This window comes from Numida meleagris, chromosome 19, assembly GCF_002078875.1.
Source record: "Numida meleagris isolate 19003 breed g44 Domestic line chromosome 19, NumMel1.0, whole genome shotgun sequence".
NCBI classification, from domain to species: domain Eukaryota; kingdom Metazoa; phylum Chordata; class Aves; order Galliformes; family Numididae; genus Numida; species Numida meleagris.
Genome location: NC_034427.1, coordinates 10,176,867 through 10,188,480, shown reverse-complemented (window position 1 = coordinate 10,188,480; position 11,614 = coordinate 10,176,867). Strand labels below are relative to the sequence as shown.

At 57.7% G+C, this 11,614-nt stretch overlaps 1 protein-coding gene and 1 long non-coding RNA gene across 2 annotated transcripts; both read right to left on the bottom strand.

The window, feature by feature from the left end:
- LOC110408045 lies at nt 454-1,598 on the bottom strand. The gene is made up of 3 exons (XR_002444137.1): nt 1,260-1,598; nt 798-902; nt 454-555 (listed from the first exon to the last, which is right to left on the bottom strand). It is a non-coding gene; the product is annotated as an uncharacterized LOC110408045 (long non-coding RNA).
- LOC110408370 (BPI fold-containing family B member 4-like) lies at nt 2,776-9,997 on the bottom strand. Its single transcript, XM_021416996.1, has 16 exons — nt 9,889-9,997; nt 9,173-9,358; nt 8,890-9,013; nt 8,470-8,574; nt 8,244-8,387; nt 7,792-7,852; nt 7,589-7,649; nt 7,318-7,409; nt 6,783-6,995; nt 6,517-6,570; nt 5,896-6,066; nt 5,730-5,797; nt 5,589-5,631; nt 5,046-5,109; nt 4,848-4,924; nt 2,776-4,763 (listed from the first exon to the last, which is right to left on the bottom strand). The coding sequence occupies exons 1-16, from the start codon at nt 9,995-9,997 to the stop codon at nt 4,740-4,742; spliced, it is 1,596 nt and encodes a 531-aa protein (XP_021272671.1). The 3' UTR covers nt 2,776-4,739.

Sequence of the window (11,614 nt, the reverse complement as noted above, 5' to 3'; positions counted from 1 at the left end):
TCTAAATCTGTGCCCACTGCAGACATTCCAGCACTCCAAAGGGCTGACCCGCGGCAAAGGGCTGACCCGCGGCAAAGGGCTGACCCACACCTTGTCCTGCCCATTATTTTAGCTATTTTCACATGCACATCGCAGCATCCCATCTCCTTATACAGGTTTCTCAAACAAATGGCTTTTCTGTGAGCGGAACCCCCTGGTTTCCTGATGGCCGAACCACAGAGCTCCCATTCACCCTGCGTGCTGCCCATGGTGCCATCCTGCCCTGGGGAGCTTGGGCAGCTCTGGCTGAGCCCAGTATGAAGGAGGGAGAGCCCTGTGGGTCTGTCCTTGCAGATCACCCTGGGGATTCTGACCGAGAAGCTGCACATCACCATAAAACAGCGCAGCACCGGCCAATGTGGCACTCACCCCTTCCGCAGGGTGACCTTAAAGCCGCCGAACAGGTTCCTGCAATCCTTCATCACCAGCCTGAGGTCACCGGGGCTGTCTTGTGTCAGCGCAATGTGGGATGTGATGTTCGTTTCCACTGAGGATCCGCTCAGAAAGAGAAATATTCTGAAAAGCGAGGAGAGAGCCGCTGCGCCTCCAAGGGCGATGGAAAAGACCAAAGCCCAGCAAAGCCTGAGCTTCACTGTTCTCTTCATGAAAGCAGGATTTCTAAGGGAGTGCTGCAAACCTGAAATCACAGCAGCTCCAGGGCTCTATCTGGTGCTCAGTTCCCTAACAACCAGCGTCTGCAGGCATTTCTGCAGCCCCCGTCCCACCCCTGCATCATCCCCCCGCTGTGCTCCACTCACCCCGGCAGGCTGAGCGTCAGCCTCGAGTACAGGCTCAGCACCAGCTCTCCCCCGGGCAGCACCTTCCATGACACGCGAGCTCTCTCCAGGTTCAGCACCTTCAGCCTGCCAGGAAGCAAAGCTCCATGAGCTGGGAGCCAGGCACCAGTCCTGCAGCCCCATCCCCTCTGGTGGCCACTGCACCAGCTCCCTGGGTGGGTACTCCCAGTTGAAATATGCAGGTGGGGAAGGGGCACCTCTCAGGAACACCCTGCTCTCGGTGTTGTCACCCTCCCTATGACTGCTGGAAGCAGGTCTGCCACCTCTGTGAGACAAACGCCAGCTAAATATCTGTTGTTATTTAATACTAAAACTTAGCATTAAAGCCCCAGGCTCACACGAGCTGTCACCAGGTCAGGGAAGTCAGTGTATGGACTAAAGCTCCGCAGTGAGCACTGCTGCTGTGCATCTGCTCCCACTCACCAGGCAAAGCGTTGTGATGGCCGAGGGACGGCAGCACCGCTCTCTCCTTGTCCCAGCAGTGCTCCGAGCCCTCCTTGTCCCAGCAGTCCTTCTTGCCCCAGGAGCCCATCCAGCCCAAGCAGACTTCCATTGCCCCCTTGGCCAAGCAGCCCCGTGCCGAGCAGCCCCTTCTCTCCAAGGATGCCAGTGCCAAGGAGTCCTTCCCCACCGAGGAGCCCTGTGCCGAGCAGACCACTGCCACCAGGCTGTCCTCCTGCAACAGTCAGACCCCGTCACCGAGCCTGCTTGGCTGCCAGGAGCCCTCCTCCCCCAGGTGCACACATACACTGCAGATCCGCCTCACCCAGCAGCCCTGTGCCAAGGAGCCCCGCGCTCTGGGGTTCACCTCCAGCGCCTTCACTGCCATCTCTGCTCGGGCTCTTCCTGCCCAGGAGACCGGTGCCCAGCAGTCCACCTTCTCCAAGGAGGCCAGTGCCCAGCAGCCCTCCTTCAACAAGCAATCCCAGTTACTAATCAGACTTACACTGCTGAAAAGAATTCCACTGAGGAGGAAATTTGTTTCAGGGATGCTGTGAGCAGGAGGACCTGTTGCCCTTGTGCAGGAATATCCACCCCAGGTGAAGCTCATGTCCTGCATCAGACAAAGCTGCACCTCCAGCAGGTCTGTGTCAGGCACCGTGCTGCTCACAACAACACCACTGCCAGCCATGGGCTCACACTGCTCATCTGCTACTGAGCAAATGCACCATCCCTTCCCGTCCTCCATCCCACCGGGGCTCATCTGCCTGGGACCACGTGGGTGGTGCCTGCTTTTCATTCTGACCACATGGGCAAGGGATATCTATTGTTATTAGCTAAAGCTCTTTTACAAATAGAGTGAGCCCCTGCCAGCAGCCCAGTGTGGGCAGTTTGGTGGTGCTCAGGTCCCACAGCTTCCAAAGCCGAAGGGTGTCACCATCGGCTCTGCAGGACATCATCCAGGCATGGACATGTGGGGCTTGGCAGAGGAAAGAGAGATCGATGCTCTGTGCTGGGTGCTTTGTCCTCCAGAAGGGGAGCCCCCGGAGCACTCACTGGGGGTGTGCATAGCCCCATGCACAGTTCTCCCCACACACAGCCACCCCCAAGGTCCCCCCAGCAGCTGAAACACGGGGATGCGGCACCAACGCGGCGTGACCACAGCACATGTCAGCACAGCGGGGACAGAACCCTGCGCTCACCGTCCGAGGGCTGCGCGGGGCTGGAGCCCAGGATACCCCCCAAGCTGAGGAGCCCCCAGCAGGGGGGCAGGAGGCCCCCGAGAAGGGTGAGACACCAGAGCATCCGCATCTCCATCCCAGCACCTGCCGAGAGACCGCGTCACCGGGGCACAGTCCTGTGTGCCCATTGCTCTGCCACCCAGAGCACCCCCTGCACCAGGGACTGCCATGCCCCCATCCCACCGCTGTCAGATGGTTCCCAAAGCAGGGACACCTCACTCCAGGGACCGTCCCCACGCCCGGCACAGAGCATCCATGTGACACGCAGGGAGGCTGCAGGGAGAGGAACGGCGTCGTGGAGTGAGCAGGAGAAGAGGCAGAGGACCTTGGAGCGAGGAGATGGATCGCTTCAACCTGCTCCGGAACGGCCCTGAAATGAGAGCAGTTAGAGGGGCACAGCCAGATGAAAAATGATACGTGTCAGAGCCGCGTCCTTCTGTGCCGCGTGAAGAGCACCTCGCGTTATTAAAGCTCAAAGCGCAGCCAAAACCAGGTGCACTTCCCCGTGGCCGGGCTGTTTGTTTTTCCCACTTTGCTCCACTCATCCTTTCAGAGCCCGTTCTGCCGTGTCGGAGCTGCCCCATCCCCGTGGGTCACCCACCGCGACCTCCCTGTGCTGCCAGCCCGGTGCCACGCTGCTGTTGCTGAGGAGGAAGGTGACAGTGAAGCAGAGCTGTGGTCTCGGTTCCACCAACACCCAAGTACAGCAGCGCAGTCCCCGCTGTGGGCCCGGCAGCATCTCAATGAAAGGCAGCGTTGGATCTGCATATTGCAGCGTGCCAGCTCTGAGTAGTAACGCTATTTAGGTCACTCGGAACAACTTCCTTACCTGCTCCAGATACTTTTTAACAATCCCGCTATGACAGCTCTTGGCACAATTAAATCAGACTTTAATTCACCACGCTGCCTTTTGCATTTCCCTTTGATCAGCGTGTAATGATGCACCGCTCCTGCAGCTGCGATTATTGAGCAGAGGAGAAAGATAGAGGCTGGAGCAGCTTCGATTGAGAGCGGTGTCAAATAAAATCAGTGGGATTTGTCGGAGGGTCCCTGCAGGACGTGTGCAGCATGGTAAGAGGATGCCAGAGTGGTTCTAGGTCTTTAAAAGGAGCTCTTAGAGAGAAGGTGTGCAACAGCAGGGAAATATCCGTGCAGGTGTCAGCCGTGCCCACCTGGCTGGTGGCACTCGCACCAGAGTGGAGCATCCCCCACGTGCAGAACGTTGGTAGGGGTTAGCACACAGCTGAGATTAGATCTGAGGAGCTGAGAATTGTTCTGAATCCCAGGCAACAAGAACAATTAAAGAGCCCCGCTCATTTCTTCCAGCTCGGTCAGTGTAATAAACTCAGCAGCACAAAAATAAACGCGGGGTTTGACAAGGAAGAGCTCGGCTGGCTTTAAAAAATTAATTCCCATCAATGATTAAATGCTGCTGCAGAAATCAAAGGAAACGAACGCCGTTAGGACTCTGGCACCCAGAGGTGCTGCCAACACCGAGCGTCCGTGTCTGCACGCAGCAGGAGGAGGGCTGCCTCCGGCAAGCACACCGTGCATGGCAGCAGAGTGAGGCTGAGCAAAAAGGGTCGTTGCCAGCCAGAGGCTGTGGGGGTTTGTGCACCGCTCCAGGAGAACCATGTGCTACCCAGAGGCGAGCAGGAGGTGGCTGCGCCCCAAAGGGAGATCTGGGCAGATGGAGGAGGTTTGAGAGAGGGAACTAGCACAAGAGAAAGGGGAAATAAATGGAGATGGGAAGGGAGAAAGAATGGGAAAGATGGCAGGAAAGGGCCGTGTCAGCTCTGGGGGGTTCTCGGGGAGGAGCAGCCTGGCAGAGCACACGGGCTGGAAGGCAGCAGTGTGAGAGCAGGCCCAGCATGCTCCCCGCAGCCCAGCAGCACTCAGTGGCTTCCCTGGAACTGGGGCAGTGCTGAGGGCAGGTGAGGGGCTTTTACACGGACCAGCTGGAATGGGGTCACATAACCCTGTGTGTAACCTGCCCACGTGAGAATGCAGAGCCCACCGCATCCTGCCAAGCATCTCCAAAAGGAAGAGTCCAGAACGCAACATTCAGAGTCAACAACCACCCGTGTTTCCTTCTGTATTCAAAGCTACACAGGGAGGACGCCACGTTTCTGTGGAGGAGCTGATTTGCCCGCGTTGGCGCGGAGGGAAGTGCAGGCGGGCAGCGCCGGGCTGGATTCCCATCCTGGGGGCAAAGTGCAGCTCACGCTGACAGCACGAGGAGGTCCTGGTGGGGCAGAGGGCCCGGTGTGATGTGGGGCGTTCTGTACACTGTGCCCGGGGAGGAGGGGTGCCATGGGGCAGCGCTCACCTCGATGACGTTGATGTCAGCGTTGGTGAAGTCAATGTTCAGCAGGCGTGGGAGCGGCACCCCCTGGCCCAGCATGGCTGTGGGGCGGCAGCACGCTCAGCACAGCCCTACCCACCCCTCCCCCCCTCCTGTGCTCCCCAACCAGCACTGCGTGCCCCAGCTCCACTGTGGGTGGATGAGGCACCAAAGCTTCCTCACCATTCAGGGCAGGCAGGAAGGCAGCATTGAAGACCTCGTCAATCAGTGTCTCCAGCAGAGAGATCTGCAGCAAGGAGAGGGGTCCCTCATGCCTCGCCCTGTCCTCGGGGTATGGGGATGCTCCTTGCACACTGCTGCTCCAGCTCCACACCCACTCCATGCGAACTGCTTAGAAACTAGAGGTGCATGCGAGGCCCCGCAGCCCCGGTACCAAACCCACACCACTGCAGCGTGGGTGCACATGGTGCCAAATGCTTTGGGGATCCCTGCTTTGTTCCCCTGTGCCCCAACACCAGCTGGCTCCCATTTTCCATCGCTCTCTTTCACTGCACAGATCTAGGGGATTTTTTTTTTTTCCCCAAAAAATTGCTCATGGATCATCCATGAAGCAAACGCATCTGCGGAGGTGAAAGAAAGGCCCTATTAAAAATGCAACACAAACGACACTGCATAATCGGCCCTTAATTCTCCCAGCCAATCTCTATCGGCACTTTGCTCTCTGCGGTAGATGTCACGTGCTGCTGGGGCCGCTCGTGATCTTACATCAAAATCACCAACGGATGAAGACACCAAGAAGAGCTCAGTCCTGCAGAAGGAAGCAGAGGCAAAGTGAAGGGCTGGCCCATCCCACCATCACAGCCCACCCCACACCAGCAGGAGTGGAGGCAGAAAGCAGCGTCCTACTTCTCAAGGCCGGCGCTGATCTTCAGTTTGTTGGCCTCAACAGTGAACTGGGCCAGCAGGGATGCGTCCTGCAGCCAGGGGACAGGCATGGGTTGGCCATGCAGGAGGCAGCTGCCCGCTTCCTGTGCTCCAGCACACATTGGCACAGCTGCCTCTCTGTACGTACGATATTCAGAAGGCAGAGAAACTTCTGCACGTTGCCCGAGTGGATGGCCGCCACCTCTGCTGTAGCCTTGAGCTGGATGGCAGCTTTGTTTTTCTTTAAGGTCACCATGGGTGCTTCGGGAACTGTGATTTTCAGCAGCAAGTTGCACGGATCAGGGTATGCCTTGAGAACCTGCAGCATCCGGAGGCAGAAAGCCTGGGGTGAGCAGGCAGAGCGAGCACAGCGGGAGCAATAGGGTAAGGATGGGGCCGGCTGCCTGCTGGGCAGCATCTGCTGCTCTCGGGATGGATTTGCTCCTGGGCTGCTCCAGCTCAAGGCTGTTCACCGCTGGTGGAGCTGAACTCAAGCCAGGTCGGAGCTCAGCCACTGGGGTGCCCTGAAGCCTGCTGGGAACATATGGTCCTGGCTGTGGGGCTTCTGTAAGGGGCTTTGATGACTGGGGAAGTGCAGGGGATAAGGTGACAAACCGGGCTCTGGCCTGCTGTGGTTTCTGATTTTGGAACAAAGTCAAAGCTCTTCCAAGCCCATTGGACATGTGAGATGATGAAGCAGGGGCCTGCCCTGTCTCTGTGTGCTTCCCATGCCAGGATATTTGCAGTGCATGGTGGAACCAGGACTCACCGCAGGAACCAGGGCTCCAAGAGTCGACGTTGTCAGCGGTGGAAGCTCGGGAAACTGTCACAGACAAAGGGGGAAATGCTGCATGGGTGTGTGCTGGTTTTCAGCAGAGATCTCCTACTTTGAGTGATACACCTACACCACATAAGTCCATCACTCTCAGAGATCCTGATAAACAGTGATGAGATACTAGGGCACTGCAAATCGAGAGCAGTTTGCTGAAACCCTGAGCTTTCTGAATGCCAGAGGCAGGCAGTTTCCAGGCTCACCATAGCGTTGGAGATGTCCAGGTCCAGGGCTCCTTCCTTCTGCAGGGCAGCCAGCACCGAGCTGAGGAAGTTCACAGACAGGCCCAGCTGGGAGGAGCTGGTGTCCGGCATCAGTGGCAGAGGAGGCATGGGGACCCATGGAGGTGTGGGGGCACTTTCTGGTCTTCCCAGTGGGTAGTCAACCAGGCCTCCTGCTACTCGTCCGACGACAGTCTGCAGTTACAGGGAAGGAAGCGCGAGCCAAAAGGTTGCAGCAGTTGGCAATGTTTGCCTTTACGGTTAACTTCATGTTCCATCGATGTGAAATCCCTGCACGCACAACCAAGTCAGATCCCATTGCATTTCCTTCTCCAGAAGCTCATGAAATGTGAACCCCATGACGATGGCAGTGCAGGAGCAGGGCGTGGAGCCAGGACCTCTGTGACCCTCTCACAGTGCCCTCAGATCTGATGTGCGTGACCACAAGCACGGCCCAGGAGACATTCCCAAACCCCCTGAGATATCATAGAGCAGAAGGAGAAGGTGCAGGACTTACATTCAGGTCTACTTCAAGGAACTGGCCGGTCACCAGTGGCAGGCTGGACACGGTGTACTGGATACTGCCCAGCAAACCCAGTGGCACCAGTGCTGGTGGAGGGGAAGCAGACCAGTGGCTGCTATGGGGATGTGGCACAGAGCTCACCCCCAGCAGGCTCTACCTGGTTCTGAGAGCTCCATGCTGCTGGCAGAGGGGACTGCAGCATCACAGCTTCAATGCACCCAGCACGACCCAAGGGAAAGACAGGGTGGGGAGCTCCACTACTTACAGTTAACCAGCCCCAGCTGATCATTGACAAGTCCCAGGGCAACATCAAGTACTGGGCAGAGCTGTGGGGGGATGAGGAGCAGCTGATTAGGGCTGTACCCAGCCCTAAAGCCCTGCATTGGGTGCAGTGACAGCACTGACCAAGTTGGGCCCTGGCTCAGCTGATGCAGATCTGCACCATGAAGGTTTTTCCTTCCAGCTTACCAGATTAGGAAGAAGCCTGTTCAGGACACCAGCCAATAAATTATCCACAATTGGGAGCAGGCTGTGGAAAAACAAAGGTTCTTCGTGGAAAAAAAAAAAAAAAAAAAAAAGCTTGCTGCAAGGTAAATGAGTTTTAAACAATTCCCTGCGAAATGAGTGTAGAGCAGACCTCCCGGAGCAAGGCAATTGCAGCAGCAAAGTGCACTGTGTATGCTTGGATTTTGCATGAGATAAGTCTAATTGGCATCCCAAAATAGCCAGTGGGAAATTTACTGCTGCCTTTTATCTACTGGTATATAGGCTCCTTAAATGAGCAGCAGCAGCCTCAGCCTGAGAGCTTTTTGTGCTTCACATGCCAAATGCTTACACCTCAGAGGACCCCACGCAATCCAGGGTGGAATGACCTCGAACGCAGCACAAGGGACAGAAACGTCCCCCAGAATGTCACGCACCCTCTCAGCAGTCTGACTTTAATGCCTCCGGGGAGTGTGTCGCATTTTTCCACCACCAGTCTGGGGTAGCTGGTGCCATCCATGGTCAGCCGGACCCGCGAGGTGATGTTCACTTCCACGGCGATGTCCAGCAGACCCAGGAGGCTGTAGGGGGGAGCAGGAGCAGCTCGGCCCTCCATCCCCTGGCAGCCAGGCTTGCAGGGCGGTGGGGCACTGCCAGACCCACCTTCTGCCATTGAGGGCCACCCGCGTGTAGAGGTTGAGGTGGAGGCCGATGCCGGGCAGGAGCCGCAGGGACGCCCTGGGCAGTGTCAGCTCCACGATCCTCAGCCTGCATGGACAGCAAGGGGACGGGTGGGTGGTGGCCCTGGCCTGGACGCAGCCCCTTTGGGCAAGCGATGGCAAAAAGCACCCCATTTTCTCAGCTGTTTTCCCATTTTATCAGAATCTTGTGCTTCTGCTCAGTGCTGGGTTTCAAATAAGAGTTAAAGCAGGAAATCAGCCAACAGCTCAGCAGCGGGTAGGCAGCGGTGCTGATGCGTGGCTTCGAGCTCCCCCTACGGGAAGCACTTCCAGGCTCCCACCCCTCGCACCACGGAGAGATCCTCACGCAGCCTCAACACCGACAGCCAGGAGCCACACTTACCCCGTGAGCCCCTGCACGGTGCTGAGCAGGCCTCTGTCCCCGAGGACACCCAGCAAGCCTCCTCCGAGGAGCCCAGCTGTGCCGGGGGGGCCTCCATCACCCAGCAGAGCCCCCTGCCCCACTGCTGCCCCCGGCACACCCGCAGGGAGGGACCCCCTGTGGACAGGCCAGCTTCTGGGAGGGGGATGGCTGCGAGGGGCCGCCCAGGAAGCATCCCCACCACCGCGGAGACCGTCACCGGCATCACCCCCTCCACCAAGGAGATCAGCACCAGCACCGTCACCTCCACCCAGCAGGCCGCCCGTCAGCCCCCCCAGCAGCCCCCCGCCGCCCAGCAGCCCGCCAAGCAGCCCCCCGCCACCCAGGAGGCCCCCTCCATGGCTGCCCTGCAGCGCTCCGCTTCCATCCGTCCCGCTGATGGGCAGATCTCTGAGGGCTCCTCGCAGGGCCACGCTGCGTTGCAGGGAACCTGCGAGAGCTGGAGAGCTGTGTCAGCCCCGCGACCACACTGGGATGAGCACGCGGGGCCCGGGTGTGGGTCACGGGGGATTTGTGCTCTCCATCCTGGTCACCGCCTGCTCCAATCCCGGCCCGTAATATGGCATTTGTACCCAGCCCGGGAAAATGGCTCTGGCACCTTGTAGATGCTGGGGCAGGAGGCACAGTGCCCAGGGGAATGTGGAGGTGGGACAGTGAGGGGCCTGGCATGGTGACAGGGCCTGGCGTGGTGGCAAATCCTAAGGTGAAGGGCTCACATCTCCGCAGAGGAGCAGACCCCAGGAGGTGCAGCCATCACTGCTTCATCCCTGTCAAATGGGAGCCCTTCTGGAACCCTGGCTACTTGAAATTTTAATTACCAAAAGAAAGACCCAGGGTTCAATTTGGGGAGCAGGTATGCGTGCAACCCTCAGGCTCCTTCGCTCCATGCCACCCCTCTCCCTCTCTGACCTCACTGGGCTGCATGGCACCTCAAACCCAGGACCCCACTATTGAACTCACCATCGCTCAGAACATCTTTGTTGAGCCGGAGGACGGCATCTGTTGGCAGCTGGCTCAGGGCTGGGGACAGCAGGGAGTAGAGCACAGCGATGCTCAGAGCTGTTGGCATGGTGTCCTCTGGTGTGGAAGGACGGGGACACAGGGGACAGCTCACACCGCCGGCACCAAGGCAGCCAGCAGCAACCTGGGGAGGGAAACTGGGAGGCGAGAGGAATGCCTGAGGGGTTCTGAGCAAGGTGCGCATTTTTCAGTGAACAGCAAATCTGAGCTTTAGGAGAACCAAAACCCTCGGTGTGTTTGAGCCCCATTCAGCAAACAGATTTGGATGCACATGAAAAAGGATAAAGAAGGAGGACAACCGTAGGCACGTCTGCAGGCAAGGTTTCTGCACAGCCACAACGCCTGTGTGCTTGCTGCCACTCACACGCACCCGAGCAACGTGCTCCGTTCCATCTCTGGTCGCTGTGACATGGCTTTAAACTTGGAGTGTGAAATTATTACTCATAACCCAGAGACTGCTCCGTGCTTCCCCTGCTGACACCACCCCGTGCGTGTGTGCAAACTCCCCCCGCTGCAACACAAGCAGCTTGCACTGCAGTACAGCCTTTCCGCTCTACTTCAAATCTGCTTTTCTGAGTTTTCGGCTAAACCAGAATCACTTACCTACGTTTTTATTTTTCTCCCCTGTCAGAGCACAGCATAAGGCTGGCTGTAAAGCTGTGCCCCCCGGCTGCAGCCCCGCACCACCATTACCTGGCCCTATCCCGTCTCCGATGCTCCTGCTCCGCTCCTGGCCGGGGGGGGACCTCGCAGCTCACCCACCTGTCACCACCTAAGAACGGGGGGTTCTTATATAGCAAATCTGATGCAGGGAAAGAGGAAGGATGCCTAAGTTGTATAAAGGCGGACTGGCGGGTTTAGTCCATACCGGAGCATTTGTGGTTTTCCTGTATTCCAGTATAAACAAGGATTTGTGCGCTGGGGCTAGGTATGGTGCAATAGGTCACTGGATCCCCCCTTATCACCAGTACCATTTGCCAAGAGCTAAGAGGAAGGGAGAAAATCCCCGAACCTCTGGAGCGCAGAGCTGCCACCAACCCCACAGGAGTCGCTGGAAAACCAGCCCGTTCCCAACACCATCCAGGCAAATCCAGCCAACCCCTGCACCCAGATGCAGACACAAACCATGCGCACACCTGCGGGTGATTTTTCAGACCCTGCCCAGCTTTCTAGCAAGCACATGGGTAGGAGCCAGACAAGCCCTGGGAGACATTTCATCTCCTTTAGTGCTCAACCTGAGAAGCAGCTCCCGAGGATCATCCTCCCTGCCCACGCAGCTGCCCCAGCCCTGAATGCATTTCTGCAGCTGCAGGAAAGTGCCTGCATGCTGAGAAACACAGCTTGGGTGCCAGCCTGCAGATCACAGCGTGCTTTTGTCCTCATGTCTTGGACGGCTAATGCCTCCCTGAGATACAATACATTGCTCAGATCCCAGCTAAAGCTATCCAGTGCATCTTACATAACAGGAGGAAAATACATCCGGAAACAAAGAGGTGGGAATGCAGAGCTCAGCTTGCGCCCTACTCCAAAGGGGAGTGGTGCTGCTCCTTTCCGACCCATCTGCTCTGCTCCCATTCTGCCATCGAAGTTCAGCCCTGCTCCCCATGCTCCAGGCAGATCATGCTGCCTCTGCCCACAGCCCTGAGCTTCAAGAATGCATTCCCCA